Genomic DNA, 13,073 nt, shown 5'->3' with positions numbered 1-13,073 from the left:
GTTGATCCCTTGATGGGTCCCTGGAGTGGTACGGCAGTCTCAGAGATACTGGGTGCCGGGACCGGTACTCCTGCTGGGGGAACGTCTGCCTCCAAAGGTCTGTGCCCAGTGGCCGGAGAGCTGTGCCTCGAGCCTCTCTGCCCTTGCCCAAGGTCTGGGGACCGAATAGGACTACACTGCGTCTGCCTATCGTGGTCAGACATATGGTGGCTATGGGACGCTGAGTGCTGGCGGGACATCCCCAATGACGGGGAATGGTGCTGCTGAGGTGGGGACCGAAGCAGTCCGAATGCAGGTTTACCCCATGATCAGGGAACTGCAGGAGCTGGTGTGGGTGACACCAGGAGGGAAATTTTCTCCTGCACTCCCTGCAGGGCCTCCAGCATGGACAGCCCCCAAAGCTAACAGAGGCCTCTTCCACTATCGGGGGTAGCCGGCGGGGAGCGGGTTGGGCTACATTGCTCCCCCAAAGCTTGGGCTCAGATCCCAACATGGGTGAAGAGTTGTCCGGCCTGAGACCTTGCTCACACCCAGTCTTATCCTTTCCCTTGGGGGATGTTGGAAACCAGCCTTGTCCCGCCTTCTTGGTCAGAGCCACGGATGGGGATCGGTGCCAGCTAATGGATGGTTCTGGTGGGGCACTGCGCACCGAGGTCACGGTACTCAGCGCCGAGTCGGAGCATTGCTCCAGCGCCGGAGTGAGGACCGACTCCATAATGAGCGCTCTTAAACGAATATCACACTCCTTCTTAGTCCTTGGCTTGAAGAACTTGCAACTTTTGAACTTCTCACTAATATGTCCTTCGCCCAAGCAACACAGACAACTGCTGTGTGGATCACTAAAGGGCACAGGCCTCTTGCAGCGATCACAGGGCTTAAAGCCTGGGGATTGGGGCATGCCCCGTCCCAAGGCAAAGTGCTGTTTTGGACCTACAAAGTCTCTAACTATAGCTAAGGGATTTATCAACACCAATATAAAACTATAAACCGTATAAAACAGAAGATAACTAGTTTGTATGAATGAGCAGTTAGAGCACTTACTGAAGCAGCAACAGTTCCAGCACTGTCACTGGCGGCAAGAAGGAACTGAGGGTGGGGGGAACCAGCGGTGCCTTATATACCACGGCATGTGCGCGCCACTCCAGGGGGTGCCAGAGCCAGTCCCCTACAGATACTGCTGAGGGAAAAACTTCCAGCACTGGTGCATGTGGCAAGCACACACACTTAAGTTGAACGGACATGAACAATCACTTGACGAAGAACTGGGCATGCTTAGTCAAGAGAAAAGAAGGCCGAGGTAAGGCCTGATAATCTTCATATACACCTCTACCCCGATATAACGCTCTCCTTGGGAGCCAAAAAAATCTTACCACATTATAGGTGAAACCGCTTTATATTGAACTTGCTTTGATCTGCTGGAATGCGCAGCTCTGCCTCCCTGGAGCACTGCTTTACCGCGTTATATCCGAATTCGTGTTATATTGGAGTAGAGGTGTATGTTAAGATATGTTACAATAGTTAAGTACTGGAATAGGTTACCAAGGGAGGCTGTGGAATCCGTTATTGAAGGTTTTTAAGAACAGGTTAGACAAAACATCTGTCAGGGATGGCTTAGGTTTACTTGGTCTTGCCTCAGCACAGGCGGGTGGATTAGATGACATCTGGAGATTCCTTCCAGACCTATACTTGTATGATTCCTCCACCATTTTTTCCCCTAATGCACAATTGGCTAGATGTATTCTCAGTGGGGTTTGCTGGGTTTTTTCCCACCTTCCTCTGAAACATCAGAGATTGGCCATGGCTGGAGATGGGACACCAGTTGGGGTGGACCAGTGCTCTGAGGTGGTACAGATAATTCTCTTCTAAATTCCTGGCTGGGGTGCCTTGCTCACACGCTCAGGGTCATACCGATCAACAGACTGTGGCCCAGGTCAGATTGGCAGGGATCTTGGGGTTTTTTCGCCTTTCTTTGCAGTGAATTGCCTGCTGAGATCATCTGACCACATCTTACCTAATCAATTCCCTGCTATTGCAGGGCCCTCGGGCATTGGTGGCACCTTGATCTTTTCTGCTCTCTTCCTGTGGCACACATCAACATAGTCTCCTGAGAACTGAAATACTTTGGGCTAAATATCTGGGTTAAATTTAATGGCCTGTGATATACAGGTGTCAAATTAGATGATCTAATGCTCAGCCAGGGTAAGTCATATCATCTGGACAATGCCAGTGAACGAGACCAGGATAGGCCACCGCCTCGTGAAGATGAAATAGATGTTCCACTCCGTCTGTACCACTGTTTGCTCAGACTGGAGAGCTCTTTGGGCCTGCACCTATCCACTAATATATCCTCTCTCCACCACACAGACCTGTATAGCTTCTCCGCCTACCGAAGTTATGAGTGGATGACAACGGTAACATAGTTTTTGAAACGTATGTATATAAATCAGTGGTTTTCAACGTATAGTCCATGGACCCCTTGGGTCCTCAGACTACGTCTGAGGGGTCTGTGAAAGGTTGTCCATGCCACAGAAGAGTGGTTTTCAACCTGGGGTCTGCAGACTGTATCTAAGATTTCCAAAGGAATACACACCTCCATCTGAAATTTTTCAGGGGTTCAGAGATGAAAGAAGGTTGAAAACCACTGATATAAATAAATGATCTACAAAAAACCGCACTGAAACCATGATATTCGGGTGGTAAAGTCAGGCCCTCAGAAGTTAGGAAATACCACAAGGAAAGCCTGTGTAACACTAACCCTGCCACCTCCTTATGCGTATGCACTGTGACACAATTACATGATCACATGCTATTTTTTGCACAGGAAAAATATTTTGGGCGTGTGAAGTCAGGTTGACCTAGGTCTAGAGTGTGTTTTTATTACAGACATCCTTGACTGTGTCTGAATGAAGCTAGCACAGATTCACCAGCCTGTCTCAGACCCAGAGCTATTCTGGCAACTAGGACGTTGTAGATAAAACGGTGGAGGAAAAAAAAAAAAACTTTGTTCTCTTTGTCACAGAAACAGTAGCAGCTTTCAGAAACTCTAGTTTCCTTCTGTCTTGATTCTCTTACGTCAGCGACCAGAAAGTTTCCTTACCTAAAGTGTCACAGTGGCTCCTGCCCTGTCTCTTGACTTGCTTCCAGGAGCAATGCCTCCAGCTCCTTCTCATTCTTGGAGCAGTTTAATTCTGAAAACAAACAAGGATGAACCTCGTTAATCAGCAACCTTAAGACCAATTAATTCTCATTAAGAAACAAGCACCATGTCACTCCCCAAATCTGGGATCGGTAGGGCACGTCAATTGGGAAGCCTGGGATGGACTAGGAGTAAGTGCTCAGACATAAGGTTGTTTCCATCTTATTGTATTAATTTATAAAAAGACTGGTGCAAAGAGACAAAGCAATCAAAGGTTAAGAATTTCCTAGCGTTTAATTACAGAAGCAACTATTACATCATCTCATCAGACCTCCTATATAACACAAGCGCTACAACTTCACCCAAATACCCTATGTGGCGCTCACTCACTGCAAAGTAATGCCATTCTCACTCCATTCAATAAAAATATAGATCCCTCTCATTTAAAGCCACTAGGAATGCTGACCTGAAGGGTCTTGTCTTTTTTAAAATTTATTAAACATTTTCAAATCTTGTTTCTCATAATAAACCAAACTAGTTTTAGACAATATGACAATCTATTACACAAGTAAAAAGAGTACTATGCATCAGAAAAAAGAAAAGACCAAGATATTTACACAGTGCTTGGATTCCCACATATTAACTGTAATACTCCAAGCACTTTTTTTTTTTAATGGCACATAAAAAAAATTCAAAAACAAGAGACCAAACAAAAATTGAAGAAATCAAAATCAAAAGGGGAAAAACGTGAAATGGAGAGAAGAAATCAAGGGGAAGTGTGTGTATCTATACACCTGCTTTAATCGAGGCCTCCTGCAGGGTTCTTTACTTGATCAGTTCGAGGAAACTGACCCACATTTTCCCAGGGTTTTCCCATCTATTGTATGTGATCTCTTTCTTCGCAGCCAGGTCTGCCAGTTCATTACACCAGACTTTGTGCCTAGCGAGGGAATGAGGATGTACTTTTCCAAGATAGCAAAAATGGACAATAAAGCTCTGTGTAATTTTCCCCTTTGGTATGTTAATAGCCTCCATTTATTAGGTATATGACCCAGGACAAAGGTACCTACTTTAAAGTCAAGTGAAGTCTCTACGAGCATGTTTATTCTGGTTTTAATGCCATCCCAGAAGTTAAAACAATAGGGCATGACCAACACTTCTCCTTCGCCTCCACACCTCCAACGTCAAATCACTGGGGACAGCTTTGATTTTCTCAAGTCCTTGGAGAGGCCCATGTACTCAAAAGATGATTTTTGTGGAGACAGAATCAGAGGTCCAAGGTTGCTTCCTTAACCTCTTGGGTTGCTCTATTCCACTGGTGGCGGTGTGGAGGGGGAAGAGATTTCTATTGTCGATTCTTGGTTACATTTTTGTCTCTGTATAAACATCTGTATTAATGCTTTGGTGAGTTTCATACAGTGTAGCTTCCAGTCTGGGGAAATAGGATAGCTCTCTACAAAATCTGAGAAGTTCTTACGCTTCAGCAGCACAAATACTTCCAGGTGAAGTTCTGAAGTGGACATTACTGTTGTTGGAGAGAAGTAAACAGTGTGATCTGGTCCTCAGTTATTAATTGGGTTATATATGGTATGGTGTATTCCATTCAGTTTTCCCACATTATTGTCTTCCTCCCCGATTTTTAGCATGGAAGTATCCAAGACTGGGCCTGTTACATAAGATGAGATGGAATGTGTGCTGGCGTGCCAAGGTCGACCATATCTTATGGGATGTACGGATGGTGGGAATTAGATCTTTTTGGCATCTACAGTATCCAGAGTCTAAGTGTTTCCTTTATCTTAAACTAGAAGCGGTCAGTTGTTTTTATCAAATAGGAAGTGAAATATCACACTCAAAAGAAATAAGAGTCTGTAAACAAACTGATGTTACAAACCATGTTCTTCATAGAAATATGTTTATGATATGAATATGGCATAACTAAGGTATTTTATGCAAGATGGCACATGTAAGATATCATTGGAAAGGTTATGATTTACTCAATGTGATTATCCAATTTGTATGCATGTATCATTTCTGTATCTAAAGTTACGCATGTAACAATTACAACTGTGGGTGTATTTAGGAGACACCCACCAGAGAACCGGCCATCACAGCCTTGATAGGCCATTCGGAAGAAACAATAAGACTGTGACGATATTAATCTTTTTCCTTCCTGAGATGCAGCTGTGACACTACCAGGTCCGGTGATATCATCCTCCGATACAAAAAAATACCACCTTGGACACTGCTGGTACTTTTCCTCTGTAGGAGGATGGGTATCAAAAAGATTTCCTGCCTTAGGTACATCCTTTTTAAGGCTCGGGAGGGGGTTAATCTAGACTCTCCTCCATTGCCTACCCCAGAAGAAGGACTGCTGATAGAAACTAAAGGGACAAAGGAACTAACCTGAAAGGAAGGGCAGGGGTGAGTCCAGACTGAGACAGGGGTCTAGCCTGTAAGAACAAATAACTAGAACTCTGCAACTTACCTAAAACAACATTTAGGGTGAGAAATTACTTCTTGAAACTAGTCTCTTTAAGATCTTAAGCTTAGTATGCGTGTTTTGTTTTATTTGCCCAGTAATCTGCTTTGTTCTGTTTGCTATCCCTTATAATCATTTAAAATCTGCCTTTTATAGTTAATCAATTTGTTCTGTTTATTATTAAACCCAGTTTGTGCAATTTCTAACTGGGGGGTGGAGAGCAAGAAGTACATATCTTTCTCTTCACATTGAGGGAGAGGGCGAATTCTTATGAGCTTGCAGTATGCAGATCTTTTTATACAGTACAAGACAATATTATTTTGGGTTTATTCCTGAACAGGGTGTGCACGTGAGTGCTGGGTGAATCCTCTCACACAGAGCTGACTTCAGTCTGTGTCTGCAGCTGGATTTGGCCCTACCTGTGTGTGTGCGCGCTGCAAGAAGCCGGAAAGCCTAATTCAGGAAAACAGGGAAAGGGAATCCAGGCTCGCGGAGCAGGACAGGCTCAGTGAAACCCCAGTACATCAGGTGGCATCCCAGAAGGGGGGTCCAACCCATCACACATTGCAAACTGCTCTGCCAGAGGGGGCAAGATGATGCATTTTCATTATAGACCAACGGACACATTGTCATGTCACGATATCAGAGGAGATGTTATACAATTCAAGTGACCACTCATTTGTTTCCCAGCTGAGGAAAGGGGATTACAGAATATTAAAAGAAAGAAAGTTCATAGATTTTAAGGAAAAGGAGAAAGCATTCTGATCATCTAGTCTCACCTCCTACATGACACAGGCCAAAGAATTTCATCCTCTCATTCTGTCATGAAGCTCATAAATTCTGGTGGAGCTAGAGCAAACATTTTAGAAAGACATCCAATCTTCATTTAAAGACTCCTAGTGTGGAAAATCCACCAAGTGTCTAGGTATGTTGTTCCAATGGTTAAGTATTCTCACTGGTAAAAATGTGCTCCTTACTTCTAAATCTAATTTATCTAATTTCAGGTTCTGATCACTGGATCTTATCATGCCTTTGTCTTCTAGATTAAAGGCTTTATGCAGTGTTGTAGCCATGCTGCTCCCAGGATATGAGAGAGATAAGGTGAGTGACGTAATATCTTTTATTTGACTAAATTCTGTTGCTGGAAGGTACAATCTTTCAAGCTTCGCAGAGTTCTTCTTTGAGTATGGGGAAAGGAGGCAGAGTGTCTGAGATAAATACAAGTTAGGACAGATTGTTAAGCAGAAGGGGTAATATACTGGAGTATAAGGTGACCATCTATATTACCGTTACACAATTTCCATAAGTCTTATACAAAGTATGTCATTTAAGCTATCAATAGAAAAGTAATGAATTGCGAAGTATGATTATCCTGTTTATCTGCATGTATCATCTTTGCATCTGAAGTTATCAATATTGGCTATGTATCTGTATCTCATGTGATTCAGTAAAACACACAGTGGCATGTGATTTGCTCATGTGACCTAAGACTCCATCTTGGGCCAGTAACTTTCCATACAGAGTGGCTACGGGCTTTGTTTGGGACAGTACATTTCCAGGCTCGTGGCAGAGGGTATAAAAGGCACCTAAGACATCTCCATTTTGCCTCTTTCCTGTTCTAATTCCCTGGACTGTGGATTTACAACAAAAAGGAGCATCTTGAACTATGGACCAAAGACCTTCTAATCTTTTGGTAAATACCAGAGAGGCTTTTGCAAGCCAGCAGTCTATTCCATCACTGCTACAAATCTGATATGAGGACTTTGCCATCATTTGTATGCATATAATCCATTAACTATTTATAAGTCTCTTATTTTTTTAATAAATCTTTACTTAGTTTATTAGGATTGGCTGACAGCAAGGTATTTGGGTAAGGTCTGAGCTGTATATGGACCTGGAGATAAGTCTTATCCTTTGGGATTAGTAGAACCTCACATATGGTGAACTGAGTTTTCAATAACCTCTCACTACATTATTTGTTCATCTGGATGGGAGCCAAGGGCTGGAATGCCTAAACAGGGGACAGTATTTGGCTTCTGGTTAACTAGTGTGGTACTGCTGAAGCTCTTTTATTACTGGCTTGGTGACTAAGTATAAATCTACTACTAGTTTTGGGGATTGTTTGCCTTGTTTCCTGCGGTCTGCCCTGAGTGCGGCATTCTTAATGTGGTCCATCCCAAGCATCTGGTCACACCTGGGTTACATAATGAACAATTACACACACTTGTCTTCAGGCCCCCGTATAGATGACAAGCATTTGAACCTACATTTCTGACCAACCACCATCTGTAGGCATATTTTCATACAGAGGAATGAAGAAAGATCAAACCATCACAAATAAATGTACTCCTAAAAATCAGTCAGTTCACAGATAATTTGCATGTAGAAAGGCAGGCTAAATTAGCTCAATAAACACTATTTCTGACTAGTCTGAGCAGTCTAGAAGAAAAAATAGAGCATACTCATTCCCAACAGCACGCTATTTTGCAGATTACAGCAAACTGCACACTCAAGCACATAGCCTGCAAACACTTGTGTACATGCTCAGCTTCAAGCAAGTGAGCAATCCTTTGAGTTTAATGTGCCTACTCACATGCTAAGAGTTGATTGTGTGTGTTTTCAGGACTGGAGCCTATGATGCCTAAAATCCAGTTATTGGGGAAAAGTTTCTATGCTTCTCATTTGTTTACTCTGGGCATTTGACAGCACCATGCGTAGAGGAATGGCTACTATTTCCCTTCTATGGTCAGCTAGGCAGCTTCTCCCTGACTAAGCAACCCTTATAGATTCAGATTCCAAGGGCAGAAAAGCCCACTATCACCTAATCTGACCTCCTGCATAACACAGGCTATAGAACTCCCAAAATAATTCCTGTCTGAATTAGACCATCTCTTTTAGAAAATCATCATCGAGAATGAAAAAAAGCCATCATAAAAACTAGTTATAAAAGCAATCTTCTTTAAAAAAAAATGCTATGACCTGTTTAAAGAGTGAGCTATCAGAAATGGTAATTTTAGAAATTAGTTTACAAAGCTGAATGTCCCTTACACTGGTCCGACAGGTTACTACAGAGTGACACTGGAAACTTCCACCCTAAGGACTGAGCACTGTTTTGCCAAGGGAGTGAAAGACTCCAGATGTAACCAGCAATGCAGAGCACTTCCAGCTATGGCTGGCCCAAAAAATGATGTTAGGATTGGAAATCAAAGCCAGGTTTCTTGTATGGCCAGGTGGCCTCCTTTGGGAAGTATTTGGGTTGAGAGAAGGTCTGGGCAAGTCATTTTCTATTTCCATGAGGCAGGAACAGAAAGCAGAGCGCAGAAAGGATGTAAGCTCTCAAGGTTAGCTTTAGTTAGAGAGGACAGCTTTAAGTGTCCAGAAGGCAACTTCTTACCCAACTCATATACCCCCTATCTCCATAAGCCTTTGACATGCTGACTGCAGTGACAAAAGAAGCACAAAGAGGCCCTTATCCTGACTGGGCCTCTAAATGTTACAATAATAACAATAAAACTAAGGGCTTCTAGTGCCAGCCCTACAAAGCCAACAGACCCATGAAATAAGTGAACTACATTCTTTATGGTGACTGAGGATTCCAGAGGATGCACAAATCTAGCTCTTGCTGGAGTCAATGGGAGTTGGCATAGGTAGTGGGTGGAGCCCCACATTTGGGGAGGCTAGCCCCTGGCTCCATCCCTTCTGCTTGCACTCCTTCCACAGCCAGAGCCCCGAGCTCCCCTATTTCCCTGCAGCTGGAGCCCCAAGCCCCACTACTCTGTGGCTGGAGAAGCCCCAGGTCAGCTGGAGCCCTGAGCCACCCCCCGCCACCGCAGTCAGAGGAGCTCTGGGCCAACCAGAACACCCCAGCAATGCTGCACCTCCCAAGACCCCAAGTCACTCCGTGGGAAAAGCTCTTGTCTCTTCTATTCTGGAAGAAAAATCTGAGCTTTTGATATGCATCATGTAGGTTCCATGGCGGCTGACGAGGCAGTATGTGTTACTCAGCTTCCCAGGTTCATCAGTAATATTCCTGCACCTTCCCTCACCCCTCAGCTCACCTTCCTATCCCACAAGTCCCTTCTCCTTTTCCCCTATCAGAATGTAAGCTCTTGCTGCACCCTTCTGTTCTGTATTTGAATCATGCCTAGCATAATGGGGTCCTAGTCCTTGGGTAGGGCATCTAGGTGTTAACATAATACACAATATATAAAAATACTAAAAAGTCATGCACAAGGGGTGATGGCATGTGTTCCAAGGCACGTGGATAATTTTATTAACCAGCATATTTATATTTATTTTAATATTGTGCAAGCATCATCCAACCCTTAGAAAGAAAAAAAGAGCCTGACTTCTGATCCCAGGGCAGATTGGGTCAAGAAATGGGCCAGAGGCTTTGACATATGGTCAGAGAAGAAGGAATTGCATAGCCCCTTGCTAAACGTTCTGCAAGGAAGCTTGAGGAAAGCACAGTGCTAGTCACAGCTATCTATAGTATTATAGCTAATCCCTGCTGTTTTCCTGTAGATAGTCACCTGCAACAGTCAGTGAAGAACTGGCACTATCATCTCTGCGCAGACTAGAGCCTTTGACAGCACGCTAGTGAGGAACATAGCTAGGTAGATCCCAGGACATACTTCTCAGGCAGGAAATGGAATGACAGCCTCAAAACATACCTGGTCTTCTGTGGTGGTTTGAAACTTTTTCCCTGCTATCATGTTTCTGGACAATGTGACAGTAGTATCTCGGACACAGAAGGAAGAGAAACTATTGCACTGCCAGACGACTAAGAGTCACTAATCATAGCAGTTGGGTCATCCCCTCATGGAAATACTGAAGCTGCCCTTGCTATTGTGATCCTGCAAGGTAGCTAGACAATCATTAGGGGACTTTCTGTTAGGATAACTGGCTCTGTCTGGAAGATGGTGAAAGGACCCAAACTACTTAGCATCCCCTTCTAGAGAGCTTGAAGAAAAGTAGTAGTACTTCTAACTTCCCCTTGTCTGACAGAGAAGTTCAAAGAACTGTTCTCTGTGGTCTCCCCAAACCATAAGGTCCACACAGGCTTTTCTACTATATCTTGCAAACCTTGATCCTTGGGAGCCCTTAATAGGTGAATGTAACAAACCGTATCTTCATGTCTAGATCATTAAATCTACAGTACCTTTATTTGAACGGCATAAAACCAAAACAAAATGAAAACTGTTTAAGAGGACACAGTCAGTAACCACGGCAAGAGCTTACTGAGGCAAGTGGTCATTTGGAGGCTTTAAATTAAATTAGAACTGAATATGTTCCTAAAACAAATGAGGTCTCAGCCATCAGGGTGATTGTGAACCGGGCAAGGGGGGATGAGAACACTCACCCTTCTCTTTGAGGTAGATGTGACGGGGTCCCAACACTTTTTTCTTGTAGACATGGAATCATGCTGTGTTAATGGTTGAAAGCCACTGGCTTAGTTCGCAAAATACAATGTCCATGTAAAAGAGATGCTCTAGAACTACAGCCCCAAGCTAGTAGGACTGATAACGTTCACTCATATAGAAGGGAAAAATAATTTCCTGCGGGAATCTCTGATCTGTGTTATGCAGGAGGTCAAACTAGATGATCATAGTTGCCTTAAAAATAAATTAAACAAGTATAGCTAGGTATAACAGGACACAATTCAGGCTGAACTGGGAAAAACCTTTTGACCATGAGACCATGAATAAATTCATAGAATAGTGGTGGAAGAAGCTTGGAATATTCAGAATTAGATGAGCGAAAACACGGCAGAAAATAGAATAGGGAACAATCCTGCACTAGCCCCAAGAGAGAGACTTTTGAAATGTTTTTTTAATTGGCTATCAAGACTATGAGCTGAGGAAACACGGATCAGAAATCACTTTGTTTTGAAGATCCAAGTTCAGCACAACAGAGGATAAAATTCTAGAATAACGTAAAGCAGTCTTACCATGCTCGACAGCACAGCTCCCCATTTTCCCATCACAACCTGAGGATGTATCTGGTAGCACATGAACAAATTCTGTCTTTAGCCCATTAGGAAGCGGAGTTTCATGGACTGTATTCTCACACGAACCAGAGTTCATCTTTTCTGAAACTGATCCAGAGGTTCCTGCCGATGGCGCATTTTCCAAGTTGGCAGCCAACTTGGAAACAGTCCCATTTGCCTGCAAGTCCAAAAATTCAGTCTTCATAGGTAGGGTTTGAGTAATCAGTTTAGACTGATTCACTGCATTGCCTTGCAGGTCACTCACATTCTCCTTCAGCCATGTAGTGTTTTCTGCTGTTTTGTCTGGTAGATTTTCCACTCGTGTCACTACAAAGATTTTATGGCCTCGCCCAGGACTGGAAACAGAAATTCTCCTCTCATTTCCTTGAGAGAGAGCATGTGCCTGAGCCCCTGGTATAGTCCCTTTGTTTCCCCCTCCTTTGGGCTCACACTTTGTTTCTTCAGCCATGTTTGAAGGGGTAGTTCTGTTCTCTGAGCTAAGTGCATCCCTGGTCTTTTCAGGAGAAAAAAATGTCTGGGGCACATTATCTACATGAACAGAATCATTTTGTTTCTGTGATTTACTGAGATCTTTAGTCACTAACCCAGTGTCTACCTCATCATCTGTGTCAGAGTCTGAATATGTCACCCCATCTTTGTCACTGTTTATTGCCTTGTCTGTACGCCTGTTCTCTTTGGACACCAATGTCTCCCCCACTTCATCTTCTTCAGGTGTTGCTGTTGTGCCATCACCTTGGCTGTTTTCCCCAGGTCCCTCCTCAATAGGCTCGGTGATAGTGATCTCTGGCATAGAGGCAGATTGCTGAAGTTTCTGTTCTTTCTCCTCTTTCTCTTTGGCCAGAATAAAGTTGCGCTTGCAACCATTTTGGATTTCAGCTAAAAGAGCCTTCTGTGTTTCAATAAAACTCTTAACCTGCAAGAGGGAGAGAAACACTGCTGAAACTTCAGATAGTTTGAGATACAGCATATACCATATTTGCAGCTCTCTCGGCACGACTCAATCTTGGTGCAGAAACCCATTTCTGCACCATTTTTATGGGCTATCCAATTGCTTACACAGAGAATATGGGAACAGTGATAAACCTTTAACTCCACTTGGGTGGGTAACCAACTAGTAAACTTCAGCAAATATCTGTTGCAGTTATAAGAATAACCTATCCATCTACTATATTTGAGTGTAATTGATTAAAAGCAAGGAGACTGTTAGCAAAGCCAATAGATTCTGGCTTTAAAAGGTAGTCAAGCTCTCTCATTAAGTGACTACAATAAATAGCCTGTTTTGTTTTCCTGCCTTGATACAAGATGGAATGAAAAAATTACATATTTGTAACTTCTGTTCTCTAAAAATGACTCCTTTTTAAATTGTAACACTGAGGCAGGGATTGTCTCTCCCTGTGTTCAAGATGCAGTGCGATGGGAGGACCCTCGCTCATCCTGATTTGGGGTCT

The 13,073-nt window shown here is 43.4% G+C and overlaps 1 protein-coding gene across 1 annotated transcript in view; it reads right to left on the bottom strand.

Annotated features, from left to right (window-relative positions):
• Window positions 1-13,073, bottom strand: part of PPP1R37 (protein phosphatase 1 regulatory subunit 37) — a 158,503-nt gene that overhangs the window by 14,205 nt on the left and 131,225 nt on the right. Inside the window, exons 11-12 of the mRNA XM_050927774.1 lie at window positions 11,566-12,538; window positions 3,098-3,188 (exon numbers count right to left, since the gene is read on the bottom strand). Of these exons, the coding sequence (XP_050783731.1) occupies window positions 3,106-3,188; window positions 11,566-12,538 (1,056 nt within the window). The 3' untranslated portion in view covers window positions 3,098-3,105. The remainder of the gene's footprint in view (window positions 1-3,097; window positions 3,189-11,565; window positions 12,539-13,073) is intronic.

Source organism: Gopherus flavomarginatus, chromosome 18 (assembly GCF_025201925.1).
Source record: "Gopherus flavomarginatus isolate rGopFla2 chromosome 18, rGopFla2.mat.asm, whole genome shotgun sequence".
NCBI lineage: Eukaryota > Metazoa > Chordata > Testudines > Testudinidae > Gopherus > Gopherus flavomarginatus.
Note: the sequence above shows the minus strand (reverse complement) of the source record. Positions and strands in the feature narration are given on the sequence as shown.